The sequence below is a fragment of the Danio rerio genome, chromosome 16, assembly GCF_049306965.1.
Source record: "Danio rerio strain Tuebingen ecotype United States chromosome 16, GRCz12tu, whole genome shotgun sequence".
In the NCBI taxonomy this organism is placed as follows: domain Eukaryota; kingdom Metazoa; phylum Chordata; class Actinopteri; order Cypriniformes; family Danionidae; genus Danio; species Danio rerio.
The window spans coordinates 51,033,647-51,061,215 of NC_133191.1; the positions used below are offsets into that span (position 1 = coordinate 51,033,647).

The 27,569-nt window shown below is 35.6% G+C and overlaps 4 protein-coding genes and 1 long non-coding RNA gene across 10 annotated transcripts in view; 1 reads left to right on the top strand and 4 right to left on the bottom strand.

The window, feature by feature from the left end:
- Nucleotides 1-85: 85 nt before the first annotated feature.
- si:dkey-152b24.7 lies at nucleotides 86-5,766 on the bottom strand. 2 transcript variants are annotated; one of them, XM_068213825.2, is made up of 4 exons: nucleotides 5,536-5,615; nucleotides 4,637-4,726; nucleotides 3,162-3,211; nucleotides 86-2,125 (listed from the first exon to the last, which is right to left on the bottom strand). In XM_068213825.2, exons 3-4 carry the CDS (start codon nucleotides 3,200-3,202, stop codon nucleotides 1,300-1,302), a joined length of 867 nt encoding a protein of 288 aa, XP_068069926.1. In that variant the 5' UTR covers nucleotides 3,203-3,211; nucleotides 4,637-4,726; nucleotides 5,536-5,615; the 3' UTR covers nucleotides 86-1,299. The 2 variants fall into 2 exon arrangements, with proteins under 2 accessions (XP_068069926.1, NP_001373292.1); NM_001386363.1 differs by lacking the exon at nucleotides 4,637-4,726 and having other exon boundaries at nucleotides 1,007-2,125; nucleotides 5,536-5,766.
- A 1,203-nt stretch (nucleotides 5,767-6,969) lies between these two features.
- On the bottom strand, nucleotides 6,970-11,450 carry zgc:174938. The gene is given in 3 exon segments (NM_001105700.1): nucleotides 6,970-7,946; nucleotides 9,381-9,423; nucleotides 11,298-11,450. Coding segments are annotated over 2 exon segments (852 nt in total). The 5' UTR covers nucleotides 9,416-9,423; nucleotides 11,298-11,450; the 3' UTR covers nucleotides 6,970-7,129.
- Nucleotides 10,939-27,569, top strand: part of LOC141378318 (uncharacterized) — a 37,151-nt gene continuing 20,520 nt past the window's right edge. The window contains exons 1-3 of one of the 3 annotated variants that reach the window (XR_012392530.1): nucleotides 10,939-11,319; nucleotides 11,443-11,573; nucleotides 21,303-21,430. This is a non-coding gene — a long non-coding RNA (uncharacterized lncRNA). The remainder of the gene's footprint in view (nucleotides 11,320-11,442; nucleotides 11,574-21,302; nucleotides 21,431-27,569) is intronic. The other 2 variants (XR_012392528.1, XR_012392529.1) reach the window with 2 other exon arrangements.
- Nucleotides 15,424-18,806, bottom strand: si:dkey-152b24.6. 2 transcript variants are annotated; one of them, NM_001386368.1, is made up of 4 exons: nucleotides 18,523-18,806; nucleotides 17,073-17,139; nucleotides 16,890-16,944; nucleotides 15,424-16,378 (listed from the first exon to the last, which is right to left on the bottom strand). In NM_001386368.1, exons 3-4 carry the CDS (start codon nucleotides 16,928-16,930, stop codon nucleotides 15,553-15,555), a joined length of 867 nt encoding a protein of 288 aa, NP_001373297.1. In that variant the 5' UTR covers nucleotides 16,931-16,944; nucleotides 17,073-17,139; nucleotides 18,523-18,806; the 3' UTR covers nucleotides 15,424-15,552. The 2 variants fall into 2 exon arrangements, with proteins under 2 accessions (NP_001373297.1, XP_068069930.1); XM_068213829.1 differs by lacking the exon at nucleotides 18,523-18,806 and having other exon boundaries at nucleotides 15,426-16,378; nucleotides 17,073-17,141.
- LOC100331378 (1-phosphatidylinositol phosphodiesterase-like) lies at nucleotides 22,260-26,796 on the bottom strand. 2 transcript variants are annotated; one of them, XM_009292660.4, is made up of 3 exons: nucleotides 26,727-26,796; nucleotides 26,501-26,549; nucleotides 22,260-24,459 (listed from the first exon to the last, which is right to left on the bottom strand). In XM_009292660.4, exons 2-3 carry the CDS (start codon nucleotides 26,539-26,541, stop codon nucleotides 23,631-23,633), a joined length of 870 nt encoding a protein of 289 aa, XP_009290935.1. In that variant the 5' UTR covers nucleotides 26,542-26,549; nucleotides 26,727-26,796; the 3' UTR covers nucleotides 22,260-23,630. The 2 variants fall into 2 exon arrangements, with proteins under 2 accessions (XP_009290935.1, XP_021322698.1); XM_021467023.3 differs by lacking the exon at nucleotides 26,727-26,796 and having other exon boundaries at nucleotides 26,501-26,610.

A 27,569-nucleotide genomic window follows, 5' to 3' on the forward strand; every position in this document is an offset into this window, starting at 1 on the left:
CACGCACTTATAAGAGTGTATCACGGATAAATAAAAGAGATCAAATTATGCATCTTCTAAAATGTGCTGAGTTTCTGACCATGCAAAGGCTCAAAGTCATTTATTCGTTTATTCAATTTTCTTTGGGTTAGTCCCTTTATTTATCAGGGGCCACCACAGCGTCATGAACAGCCAACTATTCCAGCAACGACCCTGCACTGGGAAAGTATACACTCTTGCATTCACCCACATCCACTACGGACAATTTGGTTTATTCAATTTACCTATAGCGCATGTGTTTAGACCAGGCCCGGATTGGCTAATCGGGAGGACCAGGAGAATTCCTGGTGGGCCGGTCCGTTTTTTGGCCGCGAGGGACGGTGACTCCAGAATCTGTTGCTCTCAGCAGTCACACTTTTTAAATTAATTTATTTATTTACTTGACCACAGTCTCCTTATTCATTATTTTACCACAGCTCTGCTCTTTTTATATATAACCAGCCTGCAGGTTAATGATGATACAACTCAGATGAGTCTCCTCTCAATCTACAATTGTTGTGGTCCAGTGGTTAGCACGTTAGATTACGACGCCACCAACCTGGGTTTGATCCTCGTCGGAGTATGTTACTTTTCATTTTTATTGTTAAGACATATAATACTGTTAGGGTTGCTGAACATTTGACGTTCTAAAGCAGCTGTTTTCTCAAAAAAAAAAAGCGTGATAGTGTAATTAGAAACTGAATTGGAACTGAGGAACTTGAACTGAGGTGGGCCGGTCTGAGGCTTGAAACTCCAGGGCTGAAAAGGAGTCCCACTCCGGCCCTGGTTTAGACTGTGGGGGAAACTGGAGCACCCGGAGGAAACCCACACCAACACGTAAACAACATGCAAACTTCACACAGAAATGCCAACTGACCCAACTGGGACTCAAACCAGCAACCTTCATGCCATAAGGTGACAGTGTTAACCACTGAGCCACCATGCCACCCAGTTCAAAGTCAAATGAAACAAAAAATATTCACAAACGTATGGTTGTCAAAATGTTATATTATAACCATGGAAAAATAGATGACTGTCCTAATACGGATAATGTTGCATGTTACTTTTTTATAGACTTATTCATTTAAGCTGCTATTTTTAAGAATACTTGGTTGAAAAGTTGAAAAGGTTAAAAGAAAACCCTGAACCAGAGAGAAAAAAAGTAATTAAAGCAATGATTACAATGCTTTATCATTAGAATAACCGAAAATACAAACTTCTTTCACACAAAGTGATTGCTTAATTAACAAATGCACTGCAATGAAAAAGCTTAAACACCTACTAATCAAAGCTAATGAGAAGTTGGATCAAATCAAAGCCAGGAAAGTCCATCGCTAAGATCCCAAAACAAACCTTTGGATTCTGTTCGGAAAGGTCTTGGAGATGATTATATAACCAAGGGTTGATTTCTTTTGCCACTCTTTTAGGCGTGTTCTCTAGTCTCAGCAGAGGCCAGCCTGTGCCGCTGGAATAGCTCAGCACAGCAATATCAGCTTTACAGTCTTTTAAAGCCTCATTCAGATGATCAGTAATTTCAGCTTCCTTAATTTTGACATGGCTTACTTTATAATCATCTTTTTCATCAGTTTCTAACAAAACAATTCCCAGTTTAAAGTTGTTTTTCTGAACAAAAACAATCTTTCCTCTCACTTCTCTAATTCGTGGTATTTTATCACTAACCCAACAATCAGGATCATTTTTAAGTTCATTTAGAACATTTGCTGGAAATGGGCCGTTTGACTGGTGCTTGACTCTGACCAACACTGCCTCAGTTTTATGCTGAGACAGAAAACTCTTAATTGTGTCGATGGCATCAGAGAATGTTGTATGTTGTGAAATCACACCATGCACAAGTTTCAGATCATTCCCGTTCACTCGTAAGTCCAGGTAGCGTATGCCAGCCTTTAGTTGGTCCTCCAGTGACCACGACTGACATTCTGCTGCTGGTCCTCCATGAAGAGCCATGGTGTCATGAGTCCCAGGAATTGTGATGTGAGAAATCAACTTACTATCATCCAGAGTCTTCATCCAGCCGATTTTATAATTTGCAGGGAGATTAAGTGTCGCCTCATCATTGAACACTTCTTGTTGAAAGCTCTTGTGCAGCCTGTGGAAAACAATGAAGTGGTACATTATCATAAAAATCCAGGCTTATTAAACAGTGTAGCTTTAGCCTAATTGGTAGAATATACAGTAGCGCTGGTATATAATTTAAAGAACATGCACTTTACTTGGGCTTACCCTCTAAAAGTCGAATCAATAATAGTCAAAGAGAAGAGGATTGATTGACCAAAATCGCACATGTAGCATTGATAAATAAGTGAAGTTTATTTATAAACTAATTTCGAGAGGATCACATGCTTATGATTGCTTGCAGTCAGACCCACATTATTCAATTTATGATTCACTAATCAGATGATTCCCAAGCCACTATTAATACCATAGGTTCCATATAACAGCCATCTTTGTTTTGAAGAAACCCCCCTTCCACCCCTACTCCTCCTCCTTTCCTAGATGGGTGACACGGTGGCCCAGTGATTAGCACTGTTGCTTCACAGCAAGAACGTCACTGGTTCTAGTCCTCACCAAGCCAGCCAACATTTTTGTGCAGAGTTTACACGTTCTCCCCGTGCTCACCTGGGTTTTCCCCGGGTTCCCTGGTTTCCTCCCGCCGTCCAAAAACATGCAACTTTAGTTAACTGACTAATCCAAATCAGCACCATAGGCATACTCCTAGTAAGTAGCTATCTCTTAAGAGCAATCACTATCTGTTCATTAGCTACTACAGCAGGGGAGTTCTCGAGATCTACTTGAGCTCAAACTCCCCTCTTGCCTTGCAAACGGGAGGGAGCCCCAGGCTCGACGATGTTATAAGCTCAGGGCTCTCTCCCGGGACAGCATGCCAAACAAGCTTGATAATCAAGTATTAGCTAAGTGTGAATTCTTGAAAGAGTCTTTATTTTTATGAGTGCTGTTACAATAAGTGAGATATAAGTTGAATTTAAAGGCAAACTAATTAATATCGTCTCAAAATAAAGAGGGACAAGATATACATCTGATTTTTTTCCTTCATCCAACTCTAATAACCTACCTAATTTTGGCATATAAAAATAAAATCCATTAATGCTGTTTTTTATACTCACAGAAGCATGAAGACACAGAGAACTTTTACAGGAACTCTCATCTTCACTGTCTGAGGAAAGCACAGAAAAATAAACACATTGTTATAGGGTCATTATCACTATAAAGTGCTTTCGATGTCCAACAAGAATCAGTCTTATATGAACATAATGTAAAATGATGTTTTAATATTTTATGTTTAATATTTTATTAATGTTTTAATAATTTGAAACAATAATAATTTTGGTCAAATCTGTAAACATTGAAAAATAGCTCACATTAATCTGTTTCTTAAATAATAACATTAACAATAAAATAAATAAAATATAAATATACCACAAATATACATTTGACCACCCCTATAACCGTTTATACCATTGTGAATGCAGCAGCCTTATTATGCAGGAAAATACTCAGTCAGCGGGCTGAATTTAAAATCTAAACTCCAGCAAATCTAACAGACAGATACAGTAAATGTCCAAAAGGCACTTTTCTTGAAAATAAATAGTTGTTTTTCAATAAACGTATAGCCTAAACTCATATTTAATTTAAAATGCACCTGGAAAGTGCTTGAAAAGTCCTTAAATTTAACCCATTAGAGGTTACCTGAAGGTCAGAATCAGCCCAGTATCCCTCAAACACAGACAACGTAAATACAATTGATAACCAATGAGATGTATTTAACTTAAATATAGGAATTTGACTGAAGCATGCATTATTATTAACACAAACTACTAATAATAGGTGACCTCTTATGGTCAATGTATAATTCGCACCCTGGTTCTACCAATGTGGTTTAAACTCTGCAGTTCACAGTTCAAGAAACAGCATAGATATTTACTTATTTATATTTATTGTAGACAGTGGTGTGAAGTAACAACTGACAAATACACAAATTACTGTAATTGAGTAGTTTTCCTTAGAAATTGTAATTTACTAAGTGTGTACTTTTACTGTAACTTGAATACATGTTTAGTGCAGTATCTGTACTTTTACTCCACTACTTTCCTTCAACCTACAGTCACTACTTTACTTTTTCCTGTCTATGGGGATTAGAAAAATCAGTCCTGTGATTCCTGTCCAGTCAAATCACATATAGAAGATAAATCGCTTCATAATGAACAACGTCAAGACATGTGTGCCTTATAATTGCAGTAAACTGTTTGGAAGCATTAAAAGTGTCCAAGTAGATGTTCAAAATCTTAACACTCATTGAACTAGAGACTTTAGATGCATGTCACTGATGAGAAGATGACGGATGTTTACTGTATGATGACAGAAATGGCCTTAAACACCCAGCAGTCAAAATGACGTTGTACCCTATTGTCATGGGGTCGTTGCATTTTGTTTGGAAATGAAAATCAACGTCAGGACTCAACCCGATTCAACGTCCAACCTAAAACCAACCAAATATCAAATTCTATTGAAGTTACAGCGTGGCACTGTGTGGATGTTATCACTATGACGTCTGTCAGACGTTGGATTTTGGTTGCCATACCTGATGAATAAATGTCAGTATTTGCCATCAATATGATGTTGGCTTAAAATGTTGGCTCCATGTTGGATTTTGGTCACTTTACAACACAACCTAAAATCAACCAAATATCAGCGTCATTTGATATCATTATTGGACATCAAAATAATGTTGTCCTTGAATGCTGGCAAGACATTTAATTTTGGTCACCTGACAACCTAAATCTAACCTAATATTAATGTCTTATGATGTTGTGTACCTGCTGGACAATAACTTAATGCACTACAGAATGTTACGTTAACACACACATTCTCAAATTACATGTAAACGCATCTGCTTTTAACAGCATAATACTCACTACTCTTGAGTACTTTTGAAATAAAGGTAAAGTTGGTTTTATGTTCGCACATTTGGACTTTCTGATTAATAATATAATTTCAGAAAAGTATTCTTTGCAAATTTTAAATAGTGAAATCATATTAGCAGTCAATAGTAAATAAGTACAGTATTGTTCAGTCAAATACATAGTGCTAATATTGTTTTGAAGTCATCCTTGCATGCTATTTCATACTCAATATTCAACTTAGCGTGGTAAACAATTTAAGGGCCGTTAAAAGGAACAATTGTGCGAATATCAAACCTAATTTACCTCAATCTTTTGAAAGGGTTACTGTTTACTCATACTTTAAGTAATATTTACAACAGATACTTTTACTCTACTTGCACTACATTTTTACGCAAGTAATGATACTTTTACTTATGTAGGCTAAGTATGATTTTTCAGTCCTTTTTCCACCACTGATTGTAGGCTATAAATCTATGGGGAAACAGTTGTAGCTAGCAAGCTAGTTTCTCCATCCATCGTACTGATAGCTCAGCAGAGTTAAATCGTTTTTAGAAAGCACAGAAAAATCCGTACAAACCTTCTTCTTTTAAGACTTTATAGCAGTTCACAAAGCAGTTAAGAGCCTTCTTCTTCCGCTTCTTCTTCTGGGTTTAAGATGGCTTGTAAATCAGGAACAAACCTTTTAACTCGTTGTTTCACGTCAGCGGCCACACCTGATAACTGCGTTTTTTTTGCCACCTGCTGTTTTCCCTTGACCTTAATGCTCGTTTATTATGCTCGTTCTTCGAGTCCAGTCATCGTTCATTGCAAACAATCTTTTATAGATTCTTTTACTCATTTTAAAGAGCCATATCATAATTAATGAAGGTGTACCCATATTTTTTATTTTTTTTTGTATTAAATGAGTGTTATTTGAATCAACTGAAATCAACTGATATGCAACAATATTAATTTAAAACTTAACTTGACATCAATTAGAAGCCTAATTTGAAGCATTAAAATGAATTCCCCTTAAAAGAATAAGCGAATAAAACTAAATCTGAAAAAAAAAAATTTAAATAATAAACTTAATTTGAAGAGTTGAGGCTTAAATTTAATCTTAATAGAAAACATTTTTTTTTTCAAATGTGTTCAATTAAGAAGTTTTGTTAAAGCAAATCAAGATAAGGATCCTAATAGACCCCTATATTCATCTTTAAAAAAACATTATGATAAAAGATAATCTGTGAAAAGGTATCATATCAGAGTTTTATGGTTTGCTGACAATGAACTCACCTGAAAATTCATATTGAATACATGGAAGGAAGATTAACAGTCTGATAATTTGAATGAAGATTGGGAAGAAGCCTGCACTAAAGTTCACACTATGTCTATAAATTCATGTCTTAAATGTATACAATATTGATAATGTGGGCATATGTATCACCAGTAGAATTAAATAGATTTAATAAAAACATACAGATATTTATACAAAATGTTTGGAAGCAAGAGAAACCTTATAGTGCATAGTGCAACAGTGTGAGAAAAAAAAAAACTAAATGAACATGTATATATACAGGTGAAGTCAGAATTATTAGCCCCCTTTATTAGGCCCCCAGGACAGATCATCGTTATACAAAACTTGCCTAATTACCCTAACCTTCCTAGTTAACCTAATTAAGTTAAGCCTTTAAATGTCACTTTAAGCTGTATAGAAGTGTCTTAAAACACATCTAATCACATATTATTTACTGTCATCATGGCAAAGATAAAATCAGTTATTAGAAATGAGTTATGTTGTAACTATTATATTCAGAAATGTGATGACAAAATCTACTCTGTTAAACAGAAATTGGGGAAAAAATAAACAGGGGAGCTGATAATTCTGACTTCAACTGTATATAATCGATCTATGTGTGTGTGTGTGTGTGTGTGTGTGTGTGTGTCTGTGTTATTTGACAAAAAAAGGTTATAATTTTAAAACGATGCAGAGTATAACCATGAAAGTATGGAAAGTCGTCATTCACGCCTATAAATCACAAACAGTTTATTTTAATACATGTTTGTTATTCAACTGAGCTGCTTTAGTTCACGACTTGAAAATTGGAGTTAAACAAGGCAATTTATGACAATGCTTTACCACGGACATGACAAACACGTGTCACACATAGTGATTACATGCAATCAAACACCTAGTAATTAAAACCAATGATCCGTTGTATCAGATCAAAGCTTGGACAGTCCATCGCTATAATCCCAAAACAAGGATTCGAATTCGGTGGAGACAAGCTTGTATACAGCCAAAAGTTTTCTTCTTTCGACAAACTTCTTGGTGCTTTGTCTAGTCTCAGTAGAGGCCAGCCTGGGCCACTTGAATAGTTCAGCACGACAATATCAGCTTTACAGTCTTTTAAATCCTCATTCAGATGCTCAGTATCTTTAGCTTCTGTAACTCTGACATCACCTACTTTATTGTCATCCTTTTCATCAGTTTCAAGCAGAGGGATTCCTAATTTAAAGCTGTTTTTCTGAACAAAAACAATCTTTCCTCTTACTTCTTTAATTAGTGGTATTTTATCACTAACCCAACAATCTGAATCATTTTTAAGTTCATTTGCAATATCATCTGGAAATGGACCCTTTGACTCGTGCTTGACTTGGACCAACACCACCTCTGTTTTATAATGAGACAGAAAACTCTTAATTGTGTCTACGACATCAGAGAATGTTGTATGTTGTGAAAACACACCATGCACAAGCTTCAGGTTCCTCCCCTTCACTCTCAATTCCAGGTAGCGTATGCCGGCGTTCAGCTGATTCTCCAGTAACCACGGCGGACATTCTGCTACTGCTCCGGCATGAAGAGCCATGGTGTCATGAGTGCCAGGAACAGTGACTTCAGAAATTAACTTATCATCATTCAGAGTTTCCATCCAGCCGATTACATAATTTTTAGGGAGATCGAGTGTCGCTTCATCAGTAAACACACCCTGAACGCTGTTGTGCAGCCTGTGGAAAACAACAATAAAGTACATTGTTAATATAAAATGTAGGTTTATTAAACAGTGTAGCTTTAGGTTAACTGGTAGAATATACAGTAGTTTTGGTATACACTGACCGGCCACTTTATTAGGTACACATCCAACTGCTTGTTAATGCAAATTTCTAATCCGCCAATAGCATGGCAGCAACTCAATACATTTAGTCATGTAGACATGGTCAAGACCGTCTGCTGCAGTTCAAACCGAGCATCAGAATGAGGAAGAAAGGGGATTTAAGTGACTTTGAACGTGGCATGATTGTTAGTGCCAAAAGGGCTGATCTGAGTATTTCAGAAACTGCTGATCTGCAGGGATCTTCACACATAACCATCTTTAGGGTTTACAGAGAAGGGTCAGAAAAAGAGAAAGTATCCAATGAGTGGCAGTTGTGTGGGCGCAAATTCTCAAGCTGATAGAAAGGCAGCAGTAACTCACATAACCACTCGTTACAACCAAGGTCTGCAGAAGAGCATCTCTGAACGCACAAGTTGAACCTTGAGGCGGATGGGCTACAGCAGCAGACCAACACACTGGGTGCCTATGAGTCTCGAATTCTGCTGCGACATTCAGATGGTCGGGTCATAATTTGACGTCAACAACATGAAAGCATGGATCCATCATACCTTGTGTCAACAGTTTAGGCTGGTGGTGTAATGGTGTGGAGGATATTTTCTTGGCACACTATGGGTCCATTTGTGCCAATTTAGCATTGTGTCAACGCCACAGCCTACCCATCTTCTAATGGCTACTTCCTGCAGTATAACACACCATGTCATAGAGCATGAATCATCTCAGACTGGTTTCTTGAACATGACAATGAGTTCACTGTACTCAAATGCCTTCCACAGTCACCAGAACTCAATCCAATAGAGCACCTTTGGGATGTGGTGGAACAAGAGATTCACATCATTGATGTGCAGCTGACAAATCTGCAACAACTGTGTGATGCTATCATGTCAATATGGACCAAAATCTCTAAGGAATACTTTCAGTACCTTGTTGAATCTATGCCATGAAGTATTAAGGCAGTTCTGAAGGCAAAAGGGAGTCTAACCTGGTACTAGTAAGTTGTACCTAATAAAGTGGCCGATGAGTGTATAATTTAAAAAACATGCATTTTACTTGGGCTGCCCTCTAATGGTCAAATAATGTAACTATTAGTCAAAGAGAAGAGGCTTGGTTGACCAAAATCTTATGTGTAACATTATTAAATGTTGATGCCAAAAAAGAATCTTGATTTCTTTTAAATAAGTTAGATATGGTTTACTTGAACGGTAAAATTAATTAACATAGTGTCGGATATGAAAAGGGAGAAAAATTGCATCTGTTTTTTTTTTCATCCAAACTCAAATAACCCACCTAAAAACAAATATAAAAGCATTAATGCAGTTTGTATACTCACAGAAGCAGAAAGAGAATTTTCACAGGAACTCCCATCTTCTTCACTGTCCGAGGACAACACAGAATGAAACATTGGTATCATATTTACAAAAAGTTCTTAAAAAAATAGTTCACCCCAAAATGAAAAATTCAAATCATCATTTACTCTCCGTCAAGTGGTTCCAAAAATTTATGATTTGATTTATTTTGTTGAACACTAAAGAAGGTATTTTAAAGAAAGCTGAAAACCTGTACCCATTAACATGTTCTATGGAAGTCAATGGTTACAGGTTTCCAGCTTTCTTACAAATATAGCTAAGTTTGAAAGAAGTAAAGGGTGTGCAAGTTATTACAAAATGTTGAATTTTTGGGGAAATATCCCTTTTGGTTTCCAGTTTAACTGGTTCTTAAAATTCTTTTACTCAGTATGTGACTGATAATTACAGGCCCGTAGCCAGAGGGGGTTTGGGTGGTTCGAAAGACCCACCCCTCACTGACAAAAGTTCAGAATTTGTCCCATACATGAGCTCACTTGTCCTATTTTGACTGCTATGCATCATAAACAGTGAAAATAACCCATCGAAAAAGGCTTTATGACCAAGCCGAATCTTCTGTTGACTGTCGCTTCGGTGTGACTTCAGTTAATCAGTTTTGTTTAATGCTAACAATTATTTTTCATGAGTCCAACATCCAGTTGTGCAAGAAAACATACAATCTGATGCAAGAGATGTATTTTTTTGCTACTGTATTGTTTTAAAATAGTGAAAACTCATTCATTCATTCATTTTCTTGTCGGCTTAGTCCCTTTATTAATCCGGGGTTGCCACAGCGGAATGAACCGCCAACTTATCCAGCATGCCTTTACGCAGCGGATGCCCTTCCAGCCGCAACCCATTTCTGGGAAACATCCACACACACACACACTCATACACTACGGACAATTTAGCCAATCTAATTAACCTGTACCGCATGTCTTTGGACTGTGGGGGAAACCAGAGCACCCGGAGGAAACCCACGCGAACGCAGGGAGAACATGCAAACTCCACACAGAAACGCCAACTGAGCCAAGGTTCCAATCAGCAACCCAGCGACCTTCTTGCTGTGAGGCAACAGCACTACCTACTGCGCCACTGCTTCGCCCCATAGAGAAAACAATTAGTTAATAATATTTTTATATTATTATGTATTCAAATTGACAACTTCTGACTGATGAAAGTTGAATGTGCTGGCCAGTTTTGCCTAAAAAGTGATAATATGCTACGGTTTTTAATTTAAAACTTTAACAGATTCATATTTTTTTTCTAATGATATGTGATGTATGAAATTTGTATGTAAAAATAAATATAAATATATATATTTTTTTATTTCTTTATTTTTCTTCTGCCTGCTTTACACAACTCTAAAACAATACAAACACTAATTTAGGCCTGTCCAAACCAGTTTTGAAAAGATTGCTGCAATTTTATTATTATTATTTATTTTTTTTTTTTTAACATATTTTTAATTATTATTTTTTAAAAATCAGATCATTTAAAATTGCCAAATATAAATAGTCATACACTGTAAAACTGTAATGAATGAAGTTGGAAAAATAATTAAATACATCTCAGCTGTAAGTTTTTCACTTTTTTTTACAGTATACTTTTATTATGTAAAATCGCTAATGGTCTATAACCGTAGACTGTAAAAGAGAGGCTGTAATGTAAACGGTAAATGTTCTGTAATGTTGTAAATGATACCAAATTCATCACTCAAAAATGAAATAAAAACTAAATTAGCTAAAGTTATCACACAACAGTCCTCATACCACCGTGGTTAAATCTCTGCAACAGTTCGGGAAACAGTAATAACTAGACAGCTTCTTCAACAATCGTATGGCAGCTCAGGTAGCGAGTAAACACACACGACATCAAGCAATCACAGAGAAAGGCGTACAAACCTTCTTTTCCCTTTGAGGCCAGGTAAGAGCGTTCTTCTTCTGAAGCCTTAAGGTTTGTAAATCAGGTAGCCTACGAACTGTGCATTTTTGACACCTGCTGTTTTCCCTTGAGCTTAATTCGCGTCAATTATACTCGTTCTTCCAGTCCAGCAGGGCCGGCGCGTCCATAGAGGCGACCTGGGCGGCAGAGTAGTCAGGGCGGTGTCCGCGACGACCACCCCTAGGCTAGCCCCCATAGAGTGTCGCAGGAACTCCCATCTTCTTCTTTCTCTGAGGGTGAGGATAGCGCATAACGAAACATTGGTATTGTGTTTACAACAAGTTCTTAAAGGGATAGTTCACCCTAAATGAAAGTTTACTCACTGTCAAGTGAATCCAAATGTCTTTGGTTTTCTTTAATCTGTTGAAAGCTAAAAACCTGTAACCATTTACTTACATTGTAAAAGTGCCATGGAAGTCAATGATCAAGGTTTTCCAGCTTTCTTTAAAATAGAAAAAAAAAACCTTATGAAGATATTAACATTTTATTTTATTGTTATACTTTTATATTATTATTATTTTCACAGTGCTGGGTTGCAGCTGGAGGGGTATCCGCTGTGTAAAACATATGCTGAATAAGTTGGTGGTGTTAATGAAAAATTAAATGGTGACGACAACTATAATAAAAATATAATGACATTTTTGTTGACTAATAAAAACGAGACATGAATGTGACCGGGAGATAGTTTTTTTTTTTTTTTTAGAACATATACAGTTAAAGTCAGAATTATTAGCCTTTGATTTTTTTATATTTCCCAAATGATATTTAACAGAGCAATGAAATTTTCACAGTATGACTGATAATATTTTTTTCTTCTGGAGAAAGTCTTTGTTTTATTTCGGCTAGAATAAAAGCAGTTTGTTGTTTTTATGAACCATTTTAAGGACAAATTTATTAGCCCCTTTAAGCTATATATTTAGTGATAGTTTACAAAACAAACCATCAATATACAATTACTTGCCTAATTACCCTAACCTGCCTAGTTAACCAAATAACCTAGTTAAGCCTTTAAATGTCACTTTAAGCTGTATAGAAAGAAAGATAAAATAAATTAGTTATTAGAGATGAGTAAAACTATTATGTTTAAAAATGTGTTGAAAAAAATCTTCTCAACATTAAACAGACAATGGGGAAAAATAAACAGGGTGGGCTAATAGATCTGACTTTAACTGTACATTCAGAACTAATCTTGGTGTGTGATGCATTACGCGCACACACATTTAAAAAGTAACTGGTCCACAGTTGATGCAGGATGCGATTACATCGTCTTCCATTGGGGCTGCCAGACTAAACTATAATAAAATGGCAACAGCTGAGAGAAAAGGTAGATTCACATTAAATGTCAAGACAAAAAAAAACATAAACCATATAGAGAGGAAACAGCTGATGAAAACAACAAAACTAAAGCGACATTATAGCATACCAGAGAAGTATGCTATGCTTTTGTTGTTGAAATTCACACAAAGGTAAACTCAGATCTTTTTTACTTACCCGAGTGTGTGCTTTTGCTTAACTGAAATGGAATTGCCTTTCGCTAGAGTAGATTTAGTCGACCAAAACTAAATAATTCAAGACTAAAATATGAAATTGCAAAGGGAATTTTTGTCAAAAGACTAAAACTAAATCAAACTTTTCTGTCAAAATTAACACTGCCGCTGTGGCGACCCCTGACTAATAAAGGGACTAAGCCGAAGAAAAATGAAAATATTATTTTCTATAGGCAAAGAGTGCTGACATTTTCTTAACATCATCACGTTATGTATTGTTAATAGCTAGTTATTTAATTATTATTATTTAAAAGTATTTTAGAAAATCATACTCTGTAAAACTAATGAAAGAAGAAAAAGAAAGGGAAAAACATAGTTAGGCTGTATAGTTCTAAGGGTTTACCATTTTTTACAGTGTACTTTATCAGTTAAAACATGCTTCAGCTTTATAGACGTAAACTGTAAATGTTCTTTAAGTAACTGACGGCAAATGTATAACTCAGTTATGATAAAAAAAAATACTAGTTCAGCAGCAAGTTACATCGGTTTTGGGAAACATAAGCAAAAAAAAATCACAGAAAATACAAACCTTGTTTCTCTTCTGTTGCTTTAAGGTTGTAAATCAGGTAAAAAAACCTTTTAACTTGTTTTGCGCCAGCGGTACACATCTACACCTTTTTGCAACCTGCTGTTTTCCTTGACCTGCCTGCTAATTATACTCGTTCTTCCAGTCCAGTTATCGTTCATTGTAAACAAAGTCTTTTATTTACTTTAATTAATTTGTAATGGGCCACCAGTGGTGGAAAGAGAACTGAAAAATCATAATCAAGTAAAAGTACCAAAACTTGCCTAAAATGTAGTGCGAGTAAAAGTACCAGTTGTAAATATTATATAAATAAAATAGTGAATAGTAGACCTTTCAAAAGTACTTGAGTATTGAGTATTAAGCTGATGCATTTACTTATAATTTGTGGATGTGTGTAAATGCAACATTCTGTCGTGCATTTAGTTGTCCAGCAGGCCCACAACATTATAAGATGTTAAAATTAGGTTAGATTTAGGTTGTGATGTCAGGTGACCAAAATTTATTGATTATTCGACATTTGAGGACAATGTTATTTTGATGTCCAATAACACGTCTAATGACGTTGATATTTGGTTGGTTTTAGATTGTGTTAGAAAGTGACCAAATTCCAATGTCGAGCTAACATCTTTCATTTTTTAAAACTTTCATTATATTGACATCAGATACTGACATTTATTCATCAGGTATGGCGAGCAAAATCCAACATTACGACATAATGGCAACGACATAGCGTCAAGCTAACATCATTAGACATTAAAATTTGGTTGATTTTAGGTTGGACATTGATGTCGATTAACATCGAGTTTGATGTAAACTTGATTTTCATTTCCAAACAAAATGCAACGTCCCCACAACAATGAGCTACAATGTCCATCTGACGTCATGTGCCTGCTGGGTGTTTAAGGCCAGTTCGGCCATCATGCAGTAAACATTTGTCATCTTCTCATCAGTGACATGCATCTAAACAGTCTCGGGTCAGTGCTTGTGATGATTTTGGACATCTTCTTGGACACTTTTAATGTTCCAAAGAGTTTGCTGCAATTAAACTTTTCACTCATCATAGCACAAGCACATGCTGCTGATAATGTGACAATAAAAGTGATTTGATTTTAAAATCACCCATGCCTTGACATTGTTCATTATGATGAGATTTACCTTCTATGTGTGATTTAATTAGACAGGAATCACAGAAGTGATTTTTATAATCCCCATAAACAAGTAAGAAATGGTGACTCCAGGTTGAAGAAAAGTAGGGGAGTAAAAGTACCGATACTGCGCTAAAAATCAGGGGAAAGTTAAAGTAAACATTATTAAAATTACAATCTATGAAAAACTCAAATTACAGTGAATTGAGTTTTGCAATTCGTTACTTTACACTATTATGGGCCACATAATTTAGGGGTGCCTTTTTCTTTTTTTCTCCTTAATTCTGTTATTTGAAATAAAAATGCAACATTTAAAAAAAAAAAAAAAAAAAAAAAGTATATTCAGGAAAGTCCTTAAAAAAAAATTTTAACAGGTCAATAGTTTAGCTAAAGATAAAAAATTTAAAAAAAAATAAGAGAATTAAATGTATATTCAGGAAAGTCCTTAAAAAAAAATTTAACAGGTCAATAGTTTAGCTAAAAAAAAAAAAAAAAAAAAGTCATCTTGGATGGCCTGAGAGTGAATAAAAATTTCATTTCTGGATTATCTTTCACTTAAATGCAAATAAGTTTGACCTACTCTCAGGATTTCTCAGCAGACATGCTTTGGTCTTAGATGTTTAAAGTGGTGTGGAAAATTAACAAAATGATGCATAAAGAGTGAATTAAATTTGGCAAATCAGGAAGACAGTGAAGTCATAAATGAAGTTCAACTCTTGATCTGTTGCAACTATACACCTAATAAATGCCCAAAAATTTAAAGTTACACAGCTCAAATATTAGAATAAAGGCTTAATTTCTTACATCACATACACTAATCAATAATCAAAAAGTGCACTAAAGGACCATGGAAATCAGAGTCGCTAGATGTTTTTGTTTTTAAATATTTATTCAACAGATGTTTTTGTCCAAGACTACATGATTGAAAGGAGTTTTACAAGGCAAATTACAATGCTAGAGCACAAACGAAATGGATTAACAAAATGCACTTAAGCACCTAGTAATTAAAACCAATGATTCGTTGTATCAAAGCAAAGCCTGGAAAGTCCATCGCCAAGATCCCAAAACAACGTTTTGATTTCAATGAAGAAATGCCTCCAAGATAATCATATAGCCAGCGGTTTATCTTTTTTGCTACCACTTTAGGAGTTAAATCTAGTCTCAGTACAGGCCAGCCTGTGCCGCTTGAATAGCTCAGCACAGCAAGATCAGCTTTACAGTCTTTTAAAGCCTCATTCAGATGCTTAGCAATTTTAGCTTCCTTAACTCCAATATGGCTTACTTTATAGTCATTCTTATCATCAGTTTCTATCAGAGAGATTCCCAGTTTAAAGTCATTTGTCTGAACAAAAACAATCTTTCCTCTCACATCTTTAATTTGAGGTATTTTATCACTAACCCAACAATCAGGATCATTTTTAAGTTGATTAAGTACCTTGACAGGAAACCTGTCCCATGACACGTGCTTGACACGGACCAACACCACTTCAGATGTATGTATAGACAAGAATTTCTTAACAGTGTTGAGAACCTTTGAGAACCTGGTGTATTGAGGAAACAGTCCATGCACAACTTTCAGGTCTCTTCCAGACACACTCAATTCCAGGTAGCGTATGCCAGCCTTAAGCTGGCTTTCCACGGACCACGACTGACATTCTGCTTCTGGCCCTCCATGAACAGCCAAGCTGGCATGAGTGCCAGGAATAGAGATGGCAGAAATTAATTTATTATCATCCAGAGTTCTCATCCAGGCAATGTTATAATCTGCTGGAAGGAGGAGTCTCGCCTTATCATTGAACACTTGTTGAACACTGTTGTGCAGCCTGTGGAAAACAAAAAGCACACAATTAACATAAAATACAGGCAAATAAAACGGCTTTAGCCAAACTGGTAGAATATTTAGTGAGAGGGTGCTCGCTGCAGAGCCATTTGAGCAGAGCTGAGCTGAGCTCCAGCGAGGGGGAGCATGAGTTCTCGCTCTGCCTCCTGTAAGCTGTTTTAATGCGTACACCAACCCCACCCCTAACCCTACCCCCAGTGACATCACTCGTAGAAGAAGTACAAAAAAGGTGGAGCTCAAGCTTAAGCTCCCCCTCGCTGGAGCTCAGCTCGCCCAAATGGCTCTGCAGCGAGCACCACTTGATATTTAGTAGTGCTTGCATACAATTTACAGAACAGGCATTTTGCCCAGGCTGCGCTCTAATGGTCAAATACTGCAACTATTAGGTCAAAAAAGAAGAGGATTAGTCAAAACTGTATACCTTTACTAGGCCTGCCCCAAAGTCTAATATCTGTCAGACAACAAGGAGGCTTAATTCTGCTTTTAATACTTACAGAAGCATAAAGACACCGAGAACTTTAACAGCAACTCCCATCTCCATTGCCTTTGCTTAACACAAAAGAAAACACTTCATTAGGAAAGCATTTAAAAAGAGAGTTCTTAAATCAGTAGAGGGTGGAATTAAACATTTTATGGTTTTAAAATTTTCCAATTAAAACTACATTGAAGAAACCTACCTCAAGCTTTCTGGTGCACGACGAGAAACAACCGCAGATCACAGCACTGCTAAACACTAGTGCAAGTCTGCATTGCATAGAAAACAGCACAAGTAAATAAATGGAGGAAATGGATATTGAATACATGCAGAAAACAATTGGCATCTACACATGCAATGCCAACAAGACCTTAAAGTTGATTAGAGGATTTAGAATTTGTGCAGATGGGCCCGCAAAATTAAGAGCCAATTAACAGATTAAAACATCAGCTGTCTTGAGGACAGTTGTTATTCACAGCAATGAATACGACATTAATAATAATAATAATAATAATAATTATAATAATAATTCATGACCTTGGAATTATAAGGTTCTATCTGCGTTCTTCTAAATGATTTTGAGATATTAAAACTTCAAAGTTTTTGCATCCCATATAGCAAACAATATGCGAGTAACAGTTCTCTTTTATACATTACCATGACAGAGACACTAAATGTACTCTACACGTATTTTATCAAAGTTCTTACATTTGCAAATTGGAGTAAATAAACCAAAGTAAATGCAGATAAAACCTTTCAGTTCTGAAAAGTCATTTTCCACTTGGCATTATAAGGTTTTATCTGGCAGATCATTTATTGAAGCATTACTCTTCAAGAAATACGATCGAAAAATATATAGTGTTGTAACAATATGTTGATGCGCGAGAAAGTAGAATTTTTGCTTTCTATAACATTTCAGGTTTTAGGATGAATATGGTTTCTTGTTTAAATTAAAAATAACACAAGGCTGGGCAAAGTTTTTTTTTTTATCCAGTGCAGATGTTAAATTTTATCCAATTAATATTTATTACATTTTTTTATTTATATGAATTATATTTATTGGATTATTTGTTTGAATTAAATTAAGCAGTTGTCCTTCAAGGCTTAAAATATAAAGACTAAAAGAAAACAGACAGCCAATGAGTTTAATAAAACTTTTTTTAAATAACTTTCTCTCAATGTCAATATATACTTCCAGGTCATCACATTTACACACATCGTTTCAGTTTTAGATTTCTTGTCTTTTAGATGTCTTTCCCGCTGTCAACGGTGCAGTTCAGGAAAATGACAAAGAAAGCTGATCCTGATTGGCCCTTGAGCATGCATTTAAAATGCTGATTGGCTCACAGAAAGAACCTTATACATGTCTAAGCTACAGTTCGACTTTTTTTTTTTGGGGGAAATTTTTTTTAATTAAAAATCTTAAAATGTAAATAACTTAAATAAAATAAAAACATCACATAATGCAAATAAGTTGTCATTTAATAAGAATATGTGAATTACTCAATTTTGACAAATGTCAGATAGAATCCTATAATTCCAAGGTGACAAATAAGCAAACACTATCAAGCAACCACATTTTAAACCAGCATGCAATATTTTGAAAACACCCGAAGATAAATGTGGAATAGAAATAAATATACAGTACAAACCTTCCAACAAAGGTTTACAGCGACAGGCAAACACAAAGTAAGGAATTGAGAATCTTGATGGATTGTATTGATGGACTAATCTGGTATGAAACCTTTTAACTCAGTTCTGCAGGGCTGTACACAGTTAGCTTAATTAAACACACCTGATCAAACTAATTGAGAGCTTCAGGCCTGAAACCTACAAGTCAACGTGTTGAAGCAGAGTCAGAACTAAACCCTGTATTAGATGAGCTGTTTGCAGTTTAGTTTAAACTTTAAATAAATAATTTTAAAACTTAATAAGAGTAGGCCTACAATAATAAAATGATTGTATATTGTACATATTGTATTTTATACAATTATTTTAAAAATGAGTAGTGAGACATGACAAACCAATTTTTTAAATTTGCATTAATAAAATAAAAACTATACTCCACAAAAAATGTTAAAGGCTTTAAAATAATGTTCACTAGTTACCAGAGGCGTTGCTAGGGTTGAAAGGGATAAGGGGCTTAAGTACCCCCTTAGAAAAAGAAGTTCTAATTCACCCCGCTAAAATACCCCCACTTTCGAAAGGTCTTAATAATAGGATTATAAATAGTTTAATTATTAATAAATAAAGGGTTTTTGAGTTGACAGTCTTTTAACAATAAATTGTGAAGCTTTGTGACTTGTAACACCAATAAGTAAAAAACACTGATAAATTATGCCACATCTCATTTCTGTCATGAGCCATACTGTGTCATACTTCTTGAGCCTCCTTTCTCCTCCTTATTTGCAGTTTCTGTTTGTTTTTTAAAAGTGTAATTGTCTGCATGTCTTCAAATATGGTTTATTTTTTATTGCGAATGTGATACAAAGCTAAAAATATGTTCATATGGACAGAGTAATTAACTAAGGTGTAGTGTTGTCAAGATACTGGAATTTCTAAATTCAATACTTTGCAAAATATTGATATTGAATAGGCTGCTATTTTTGATATAATAACAATTGTATAAAAATAGTACTATAAATAAAAATTAAAGATCTATATGCTAAGAAATGTTTATTTTAAATGTCTTTAGAGGGATATTTTTTTTGTTTACTTTAAAATAAGTTGATGTGGACATTGTAGCACTTCAAATTAATGCCTGTTTCATTCATACTTGAGCTGAAATTCCATATACAGTTGAAGTCGGAATTATTAGCCTCCCTTTAATTTCCTTTTTAAAATATTTCCCAAATGATGTTTAACAGAGCAAGGAAATGTTCACAGTATGTCGGATAATATTTTTTCTTCTAGAGAAAGTCTTATTTGTTTTTTTTTTATTAGAATAAAAGCAGTTTTAAATTTTTTAATCACCATTTTAAAGACATAATTATTATCCCCTTTAAGCTATTTTTTTTAGTCTACAACAAACCATCATTATACAATAACTTGCCTAATTACCTTAACCTACCTAGTTAACCTAATTACCCTAGTTAAGCCTTTAAATGTCACTTCAAGTTAGAAGTGTCTCGATAAATATCTAGTCAAATATTATTTACTGTCATCATGGCAAAAGATAAAATAAATCAGTTATTAGAGATGAGTTATGAAAACTATTATGAATAGAAATGTTTTGGAAAAAAAATATTCTTCGTTAAACAGAAATTGGGAAAAAAAATAAACAGGGAATAATTCTGACTTCAATGACTCACAAAAGTAGTAGAATATTCCAGGAAATCCCTAATATGGATGAAGGCAGGGTCGGATTAACCAATGGGCATTATGGGCACAGGCCCACAAGGCCCGTGCGCACTTGGGGCCCTTGTGAGGGTGGAAAAAATGCCCATTTTTGAATGTCTATTTAGGCTAAGTGCAAAAAGCGAATCTCATTGGAAAAAGCTATTTGAGTGGTTCCGTCCATCAATGTTTGATTGACAGAGACAACATAACTAAAGAAAGAAATTACAGGTGTGTGAGTGGTGTAGCTCGTAAAGCGCATGGCAACATGTTTTGACTCTATATTTACACCTCAGCCATGGTGTCGTCCTTCCTGCAGTGTGCAAAAGTAACTCCAGTATTGATTCAGGATTTTAAAAAGTTTCAATTCAGCATTTGTTTTCACTGTGACTGTCTCGTAGGCGTGCACATGCTAATAATAGATATGCATGAACAGATATGCGCAGAAGCCCAAATCTACATTTTGTTGACAGACAGTTTGGGCTACTTATCACAATTATGGGAACTGTCGGCCCGACAATATTTAACTAGATGAAAATTTTTTAGTTTAATGCCTTACCCAGAATATAAAATACATATAAATGCATTTAGATCATTTACTTTAATCATGGACTGTGAAGAGACTTTCAACCAGCAGAACAAAAAAACATTTCTGAAGACAATCATATACTGCACCTTTAACACATTTGCAAAGGTAGTTTAAAACTAAAAAGGATGCATACACTACCTCAGGGGTGGTCTGGGACAAAAAACAGCTCTGGCACTGTAGCCACACCAGCCCGCATTACCACACCGACACAGCCCCACCCACGGACACGCACATTCACTACATATATTGGTGTACAGGTGGTCAAATACTATAAGCAGTACCTTACTGTATGAGATATTTAAACATTTAATGTATTTTACTGAAACAAAAACAACTCATTTATAACAAATTTATACATACATTTCATTCATTCATTTTCTTTTCTGCTTAGTCCCTTTATTAATCTGCGTTCACCACAGCGAAATGAACCACCAATTTATCCAGCATATGTTTCACACAGCAGATACCCTCCCTAAGGATAATTTTGCTTGCCCAATTCCCCTATAGCGCATGTGTTTGGACTGTGGGGGAAGCCGGAGCACGCAGAGGAAACCCACGGCAACACGGGGACGGCATGCAAACTCCGCACAGAAATGCCAATTGACCCAGCCGAGGCTCAAACCAGCAACCCTCTTGTGAGTTGACAGCGCTACTCTTTGCGCCACCGCATTGCCCACTTTCAAAACAAATTTTTAAACCTTTCTTTTTTTTGCATCTCTGCGCTTTTCAGCACCGCCTTTCCTTTTTTACGGTCCATCTCTGACAATTAGCTTGTGTTGCACTCACTGTTTGACATCCAAATTTTGATTATTTTTGCATAGCCTCTGATTGGGTCGGCCCACCTCGAAACCAGCCAGCCGTTGCCGATTGGGCCAAATGCTTAACATTTTTTATTATTATTAATATCATCATCATAATATTCACATCTTGCAAGAGATAAAAACTGCCTGCATGTTAAAACATTCATACATTCATTTTCTTGTCAGCTTAGTCCTTTTATCTATCTGGGGTCGCCACCGCGGAATGAACCGCCAATTTATCCAGCAAGTTTTTAAGCAGTGGATGCCCTTCCAGCTGCAACCCATTTCTGGGAAACATCCACACACACACATTCACACACACACTCATATCATACACTACGGACAATTTAGCCTACCCAATTCACCTGTACCACATGTCTTTGGACTGTGGGGGAAACCATGCAAACTCCACACAGAAACGCCAACTGAGCCGAGGTTCGAACCAGCAACCAAGCAACCTTGTTGCTGTGAGGCGGCAGCACTACCTACTCCGCCACTGCTTCGCCCCCATGTTAAAACGATACATATAAAAAATATAAATAAATTTTAAAAAACATGACCGGCCCCCATTTAAAAAATGGTTTGGCCCTTCTGGTACTTGCTAAAATTGCCAAAAGGACAATCCGCCCCTGCACTACCTGAATGAAAGCGTCACTCATTAGAAGTTTTTGTAATGCTTTATTCAACTGATGCCATCAAGATTACACAGTTTAAAGATAAGAAAGAAAGAAAACACAACCAGAAAATTAAAAAGTATACAGTGCTCAGCACAATTGAGTACACCCCATCCTGAAAATGAATATTTTTATCCACTTCTGAGTGAATATAGGTAATAATTGTTAATGCATTTGAACAAAACAGATTTATTAAACAGATATATTCATTAAAGTAAAGAGTTTGATCACCAGACATTTTTATAAATAAAGATAACACATTTTAATTCAAATGAAATGAAATATTGCAAAAGACAACAGCATTTTAACTATAATAATTTTTTTGTTTCTCTGGATTTTTACTCTTTTAAAACATTTTATGTAATATTTTCCCTCATATATAAATGTTTACTCATTTCTGGACACTTATTATGTAATTGTAGCTCCAGATTTGGCTTCAGCACTCACAAATTTAATAAATATGCACACATAATCTAAAGCATTCTCTAGAAAATATTAATTTAGCAGGTAGATTTGTGAACGATAGGATCATTCTGAAAACGTAGCCCTATATACATTTCTGGCGATCCCGAATTATGTAGTCAGAAGTACGTGTGGCTGCATTTCGTCTTTAAAACGAATGCTACGGAGCGGTATGAGACTGTTCCTTTTCATGCTGACCAGCTGACCGCTTACCTCCATATAGACGGCAACAAGTTTGTCCAGTGGCTTGTTGCATACATTGGAGGATTTGAGACGCAGAGAGGAGTTGACATTGAGTTCTGCAAAGAATGGTTTCAAAAAAGCAGATAAAACAAACAAACAAACAAAAAAAAGCCAAAAATAAAATAAGCAAGTAAATAACAGGGTGAGAATGTGGTAAAATCTGAAAATGTGGTAAAAATCAGGCAGGCTTTTCTTTTCTGGCTTGGTTTTCAAAACATTGTCGGTTGGGTTTACGGTGGGTGAGCAGGTCAATCGGTGCTTTTGAAAACACTATCAGTTGGGGGTGGGATGATCAATCAGTTGGTCAGTCAGTCTGTCAACAGCAGCCTCTAGTGGATTTACATGAGAAAAGCATGCGCGAATGCACTCGCAAAAGAAATTTGAGATCTCAAAAAGCATCCACAGTGGTCTCTGGTGGATTCGCGCAAATGAAAAACTGCACACAAAAAAAAAAAACCATAGCTCCTGGGACGTATTTAGTGCTCTTCAGAAATGTATAGGGGGTACATAATCAGAATGAGCCTGGGTGTGTGAGGGGTGTACTCATATATTCTGAGCACTCTATATGTAGTCAAACACGTGAATGATGAAATGCCTTATCATTGACATGACAGAGAGTACAACTTCTTATTAGCTGTTAGGTTTTAGTAGCACAGCTACTTATTAAAACTAATGATCAACTGAATCAAATCAAGACCTGGAAAGTCCATAGCTATTACCCCAAAACAAAGCTTGATGTTCTCTTTAGAAGCACCTTCAAGGTGACTGTATAGCCAAGGGTTGATTTTTTTGGCAACATTTTTCGGTGTTCTATCTAACCTTCCTAAAGGCCAGCCTGTGCCGCTTGAATAGTTTAACACAACTGCCTTAACTTCACAAGGCTCTAAAGCCTGTTTCAGATGCTCAATAATTTTAGCTTTCTTTTTTTCAACATTACCTACTTTATAGTCACCCTTTTTATCAGTTTCTAACAGAGGGACTCCTAGTTTAAAGTTCTTTTTCTGAACAAAAACGATCTTTCCTCTCACGTCTTCAAGTTGTGGTATTTCATTATTAACCCAACAACCAGGATCATTTTTAAGCTGATTTGCAACATCGTCTGGAAATGGGCCCTTTGACTCGAGCTTGACTCTTAGCAACACTGTCTCTGATTTATGTTGAGACAAAAAACCCTTAACTATATTGAGAACATCAGCGAACGTTGTATGTTGTGAAATCACACCATGCACAACTTTCAGGTTATTCCCAGACACTCTCAAGTCCAGGTAGCGTATGCCGGCGAGCAGCTGGTTCTCCAGTGACCATGACTGACATTCTGCTGCTGCTCCTCCATGAAGAGCCATGGTGTCGTGAGTGCCAGGAATTGTGATGTTCGAAATGAACATATTACCATCCAGAGTTTCCATCCAGTCAGTTTTATAATTTGTAGGCAGAGAGAGTGTTTCCTGATCGTTAAAAACGTGTTGTTGAGCACTCTTGTGCAGCCTGTGGAAAACAACAATGCTCAGGTGCAAAATAAACAGTGTAGTTTTAGCGCGACTGGTTGAAGTTAGTGCTAGAAATATAAAGTTTGTAATGTGACACTTAAAAATAACGGTCCATTAGTTATTAATAGTTAGTTATTTACTAACATGTACTATATTTATTATTGTGTTAATGATATTTAAGCTGTTTGTGTATGTTCACTCACTGTGCATTAAAGGGCACTCATTTTACCTCTTTTACAAGATGTAAGATAAGCCTTTGGTGTCTTCAGAATTTGTCTGTAAAGTTTCAGCTAAAATACCCCTCAGATTATTTATTAAATAATGTAGAATCTGCTCATTGTTTTCTGAGGACTATGTAGCTGTTTTTGTAGCCTAAACGCAAATGAGCTGCTTCTCGCCGCCCACCGCTCTGATGTGCATGTCTGCTTCTCATGCATTACGTTAGATAAACAGCAGTCAGTGATAGAGACAGACACGGATGAAGCTGAAATTCAGCTCATTAGTAAAAAATGACAAGTATGTTTATTTGATGTATTTGCGGTGGAGTTTATTCAAGCCTTTCTGAAATGATGAGTCACACACAAATCCTATTTGCAGTACAAACACACACATACACACACATATACAGTTGAAGTCAGAATTATTCGCCCCGCACTGAATTTATTTTTCTATTTTAAATGTTTCCCAAATGATGTTTAACAAAGCAAGGAAATATTCTCAGTATGTCTGATAATATTTTTTCTTCTGTAGAAAGTCTTATTTGTTTGATTTTGACTAGAATAAAAGCAGTTTTTATTTTTTTAAAACCATTTTAAGGTCAAAATTATTAGCCCTTTTAAGCTATTTTTTTTCTCAATAGTCTACAGAATAAACCATTGTTATACAATAACTTGCCTAATTACCCTAACCTGCCTAGTTAACCTAATTACCCTAGTTAAGCCTTTAAATGTCACTTTTAGCTGTATAGAAGTGTCTTGAAAAATGTATAGTCAAATATTATTTATATTATTATATTATTGTATTATATTATTGTCATCATGGCAAATTAGAAATAAGTTATTAAAACTATTGTGTTTAGAAATGTGCTGAAAAAAATCTTTAAACAGAAATTGGGGGAAAAAATAAATGTAATAATTCAGGGGGCTAATAATTCTGACTTCAACTGCATATGCGCAATTACTGACACCATGTGGCCGTGGTGATTATAGTGGTTAAGAATTACATTGCGATTTTTCTTTTTTTTATTACATAGTTTTAAAAACATTTGAAATTAAATTTAATTAAATTCATTTTTTGAGGTGCAGCTGATCACCGAGAGTTGTAACATGTAATATGTTTTAATCGCAGTTTCTTTGCAAAAATAATGTTTTGTGGATGTGTGTACACATGTTATTATGGAGACATGGCACCTGTCAATCAATTTGGTGAGCTGGAAAAAACGCACTCCTATGTCATATTGCGGTCAGCCTCAAAATTACTGGGATTTAGATTCCATTATGATGTCAGTAAATTTAAAAAGGTGGCTTATTGTCTTTATATCACTTCAATATGACTGTGGACACACTATACCTGCAAACAGTTCTGTACAAACAGCTTACAAAAGATGATTTTTATCATAGGTCCCTTTAACTAATGTTAGCCAGCACAATTTGAGGTTTTAATAATGCATTAGTACATGTTAAATTATTCAAAGAATATGCATCCTTATGTAATGTTGGTAAATGCATTAACTAATGGACCATTGATCTAAAGTGTTACCATTCATGCATTTAAAAACAAAATGTATAGCTTGTAAGTTACTTGGGGTAGATGTATAAGCCAAATTAACAATTAATTGCAATAGGAAATGACAGACTTAACTTAAAGAATCACTATGGCTAAAAACAAAGCACAACCTAAAGAGACATTTGTGTGCAATCAGAGCATATGGCAGCTTCTGAATTATGTCAGTATGCAAGTCATGAGAGAATGTTTTTATTTTAAGCACCAAAACTAATAATTCACTCTATACATGGAAAATGAAAACAAAAAATACTCACAGAAGGACAAAGATACAGAGAGTTTTCATAGGAGCTCCCATCTTCTTCACTAAGAGAAATTTGAGAATGGCACAATTTTTTTCAATTGAAAAATATATTAAGACTATTAACAGCAGTTCTTAAAATCAGAACAGAAGTGGAATGAACACAAGAATTACTGTCAGATAAACAAATATCTAAATGGTCAAATGTTGATTAAAAAAAAATTGAGTGAGAAGATACATACCTCACAAATCCCGATGCACACCCAGAAAGAACTGCCGATCACAGCACCGTTTTCAGGCACAAAGGGTCAGTCTGGAAGCTTTAAGAACTCACTGATCTCATGTGATTGGCTGCCAGCTTGATGTATTTTTGCATATTAGGTTTTTCTAAATACATTTGGACATTTAAGGCACACTTAAAATGTCTTGCCATTAACCAATAATAATATAACAAAGAATTAAAAAAATTAAAATAGCTCTAGCAAACCATTTTTGAAACCAAATTCGCAGAGCAAGGTTTAAAATAATTTATGTTGTGTGGGTGTTTCAATTGAGATCCTGATCTTTATATGATTGAATGTGCAGCTTTACACTGAATGCATTGATGCATGCTAAACAAGTAGTGACAGAAAACACCTTTAATAACTAACCCAGGCTCATTCTGAAAACGTTATGTATCCCCTATATACATTTCTGGAGAGTGACAAATACGTCCCAGGAGCTATGTTTTTTTTTTTTTTTTGCAGTTTTTGCAAATCCACCACTCTGTACGCTTTTTGAGACCTCAAATTTCCCCCGCGAGTGCCATTCCTGCCTGCTGTTCTTGTGTAAATCCACCAGAGGCGCTTGTTGACAGACTGACTGACCGACCCACCCTCCTCCTTCCCTAAACCCAACCAATAGTGTTTTTAAAAGCACTGATTGACCCACCCACCCATTTCCCTAAACCCATCCAACTGTGTTTTCAAAAGCAATCCAAAAAAAGAAAAGCCTTCGTCTGATTTTCACCACATTTTCAGCTTTTAGCACATTCTCACTCTGTTATTTACTTCTTTGTTTTATTTCTTGGTTTCTGTTTTTGTCTC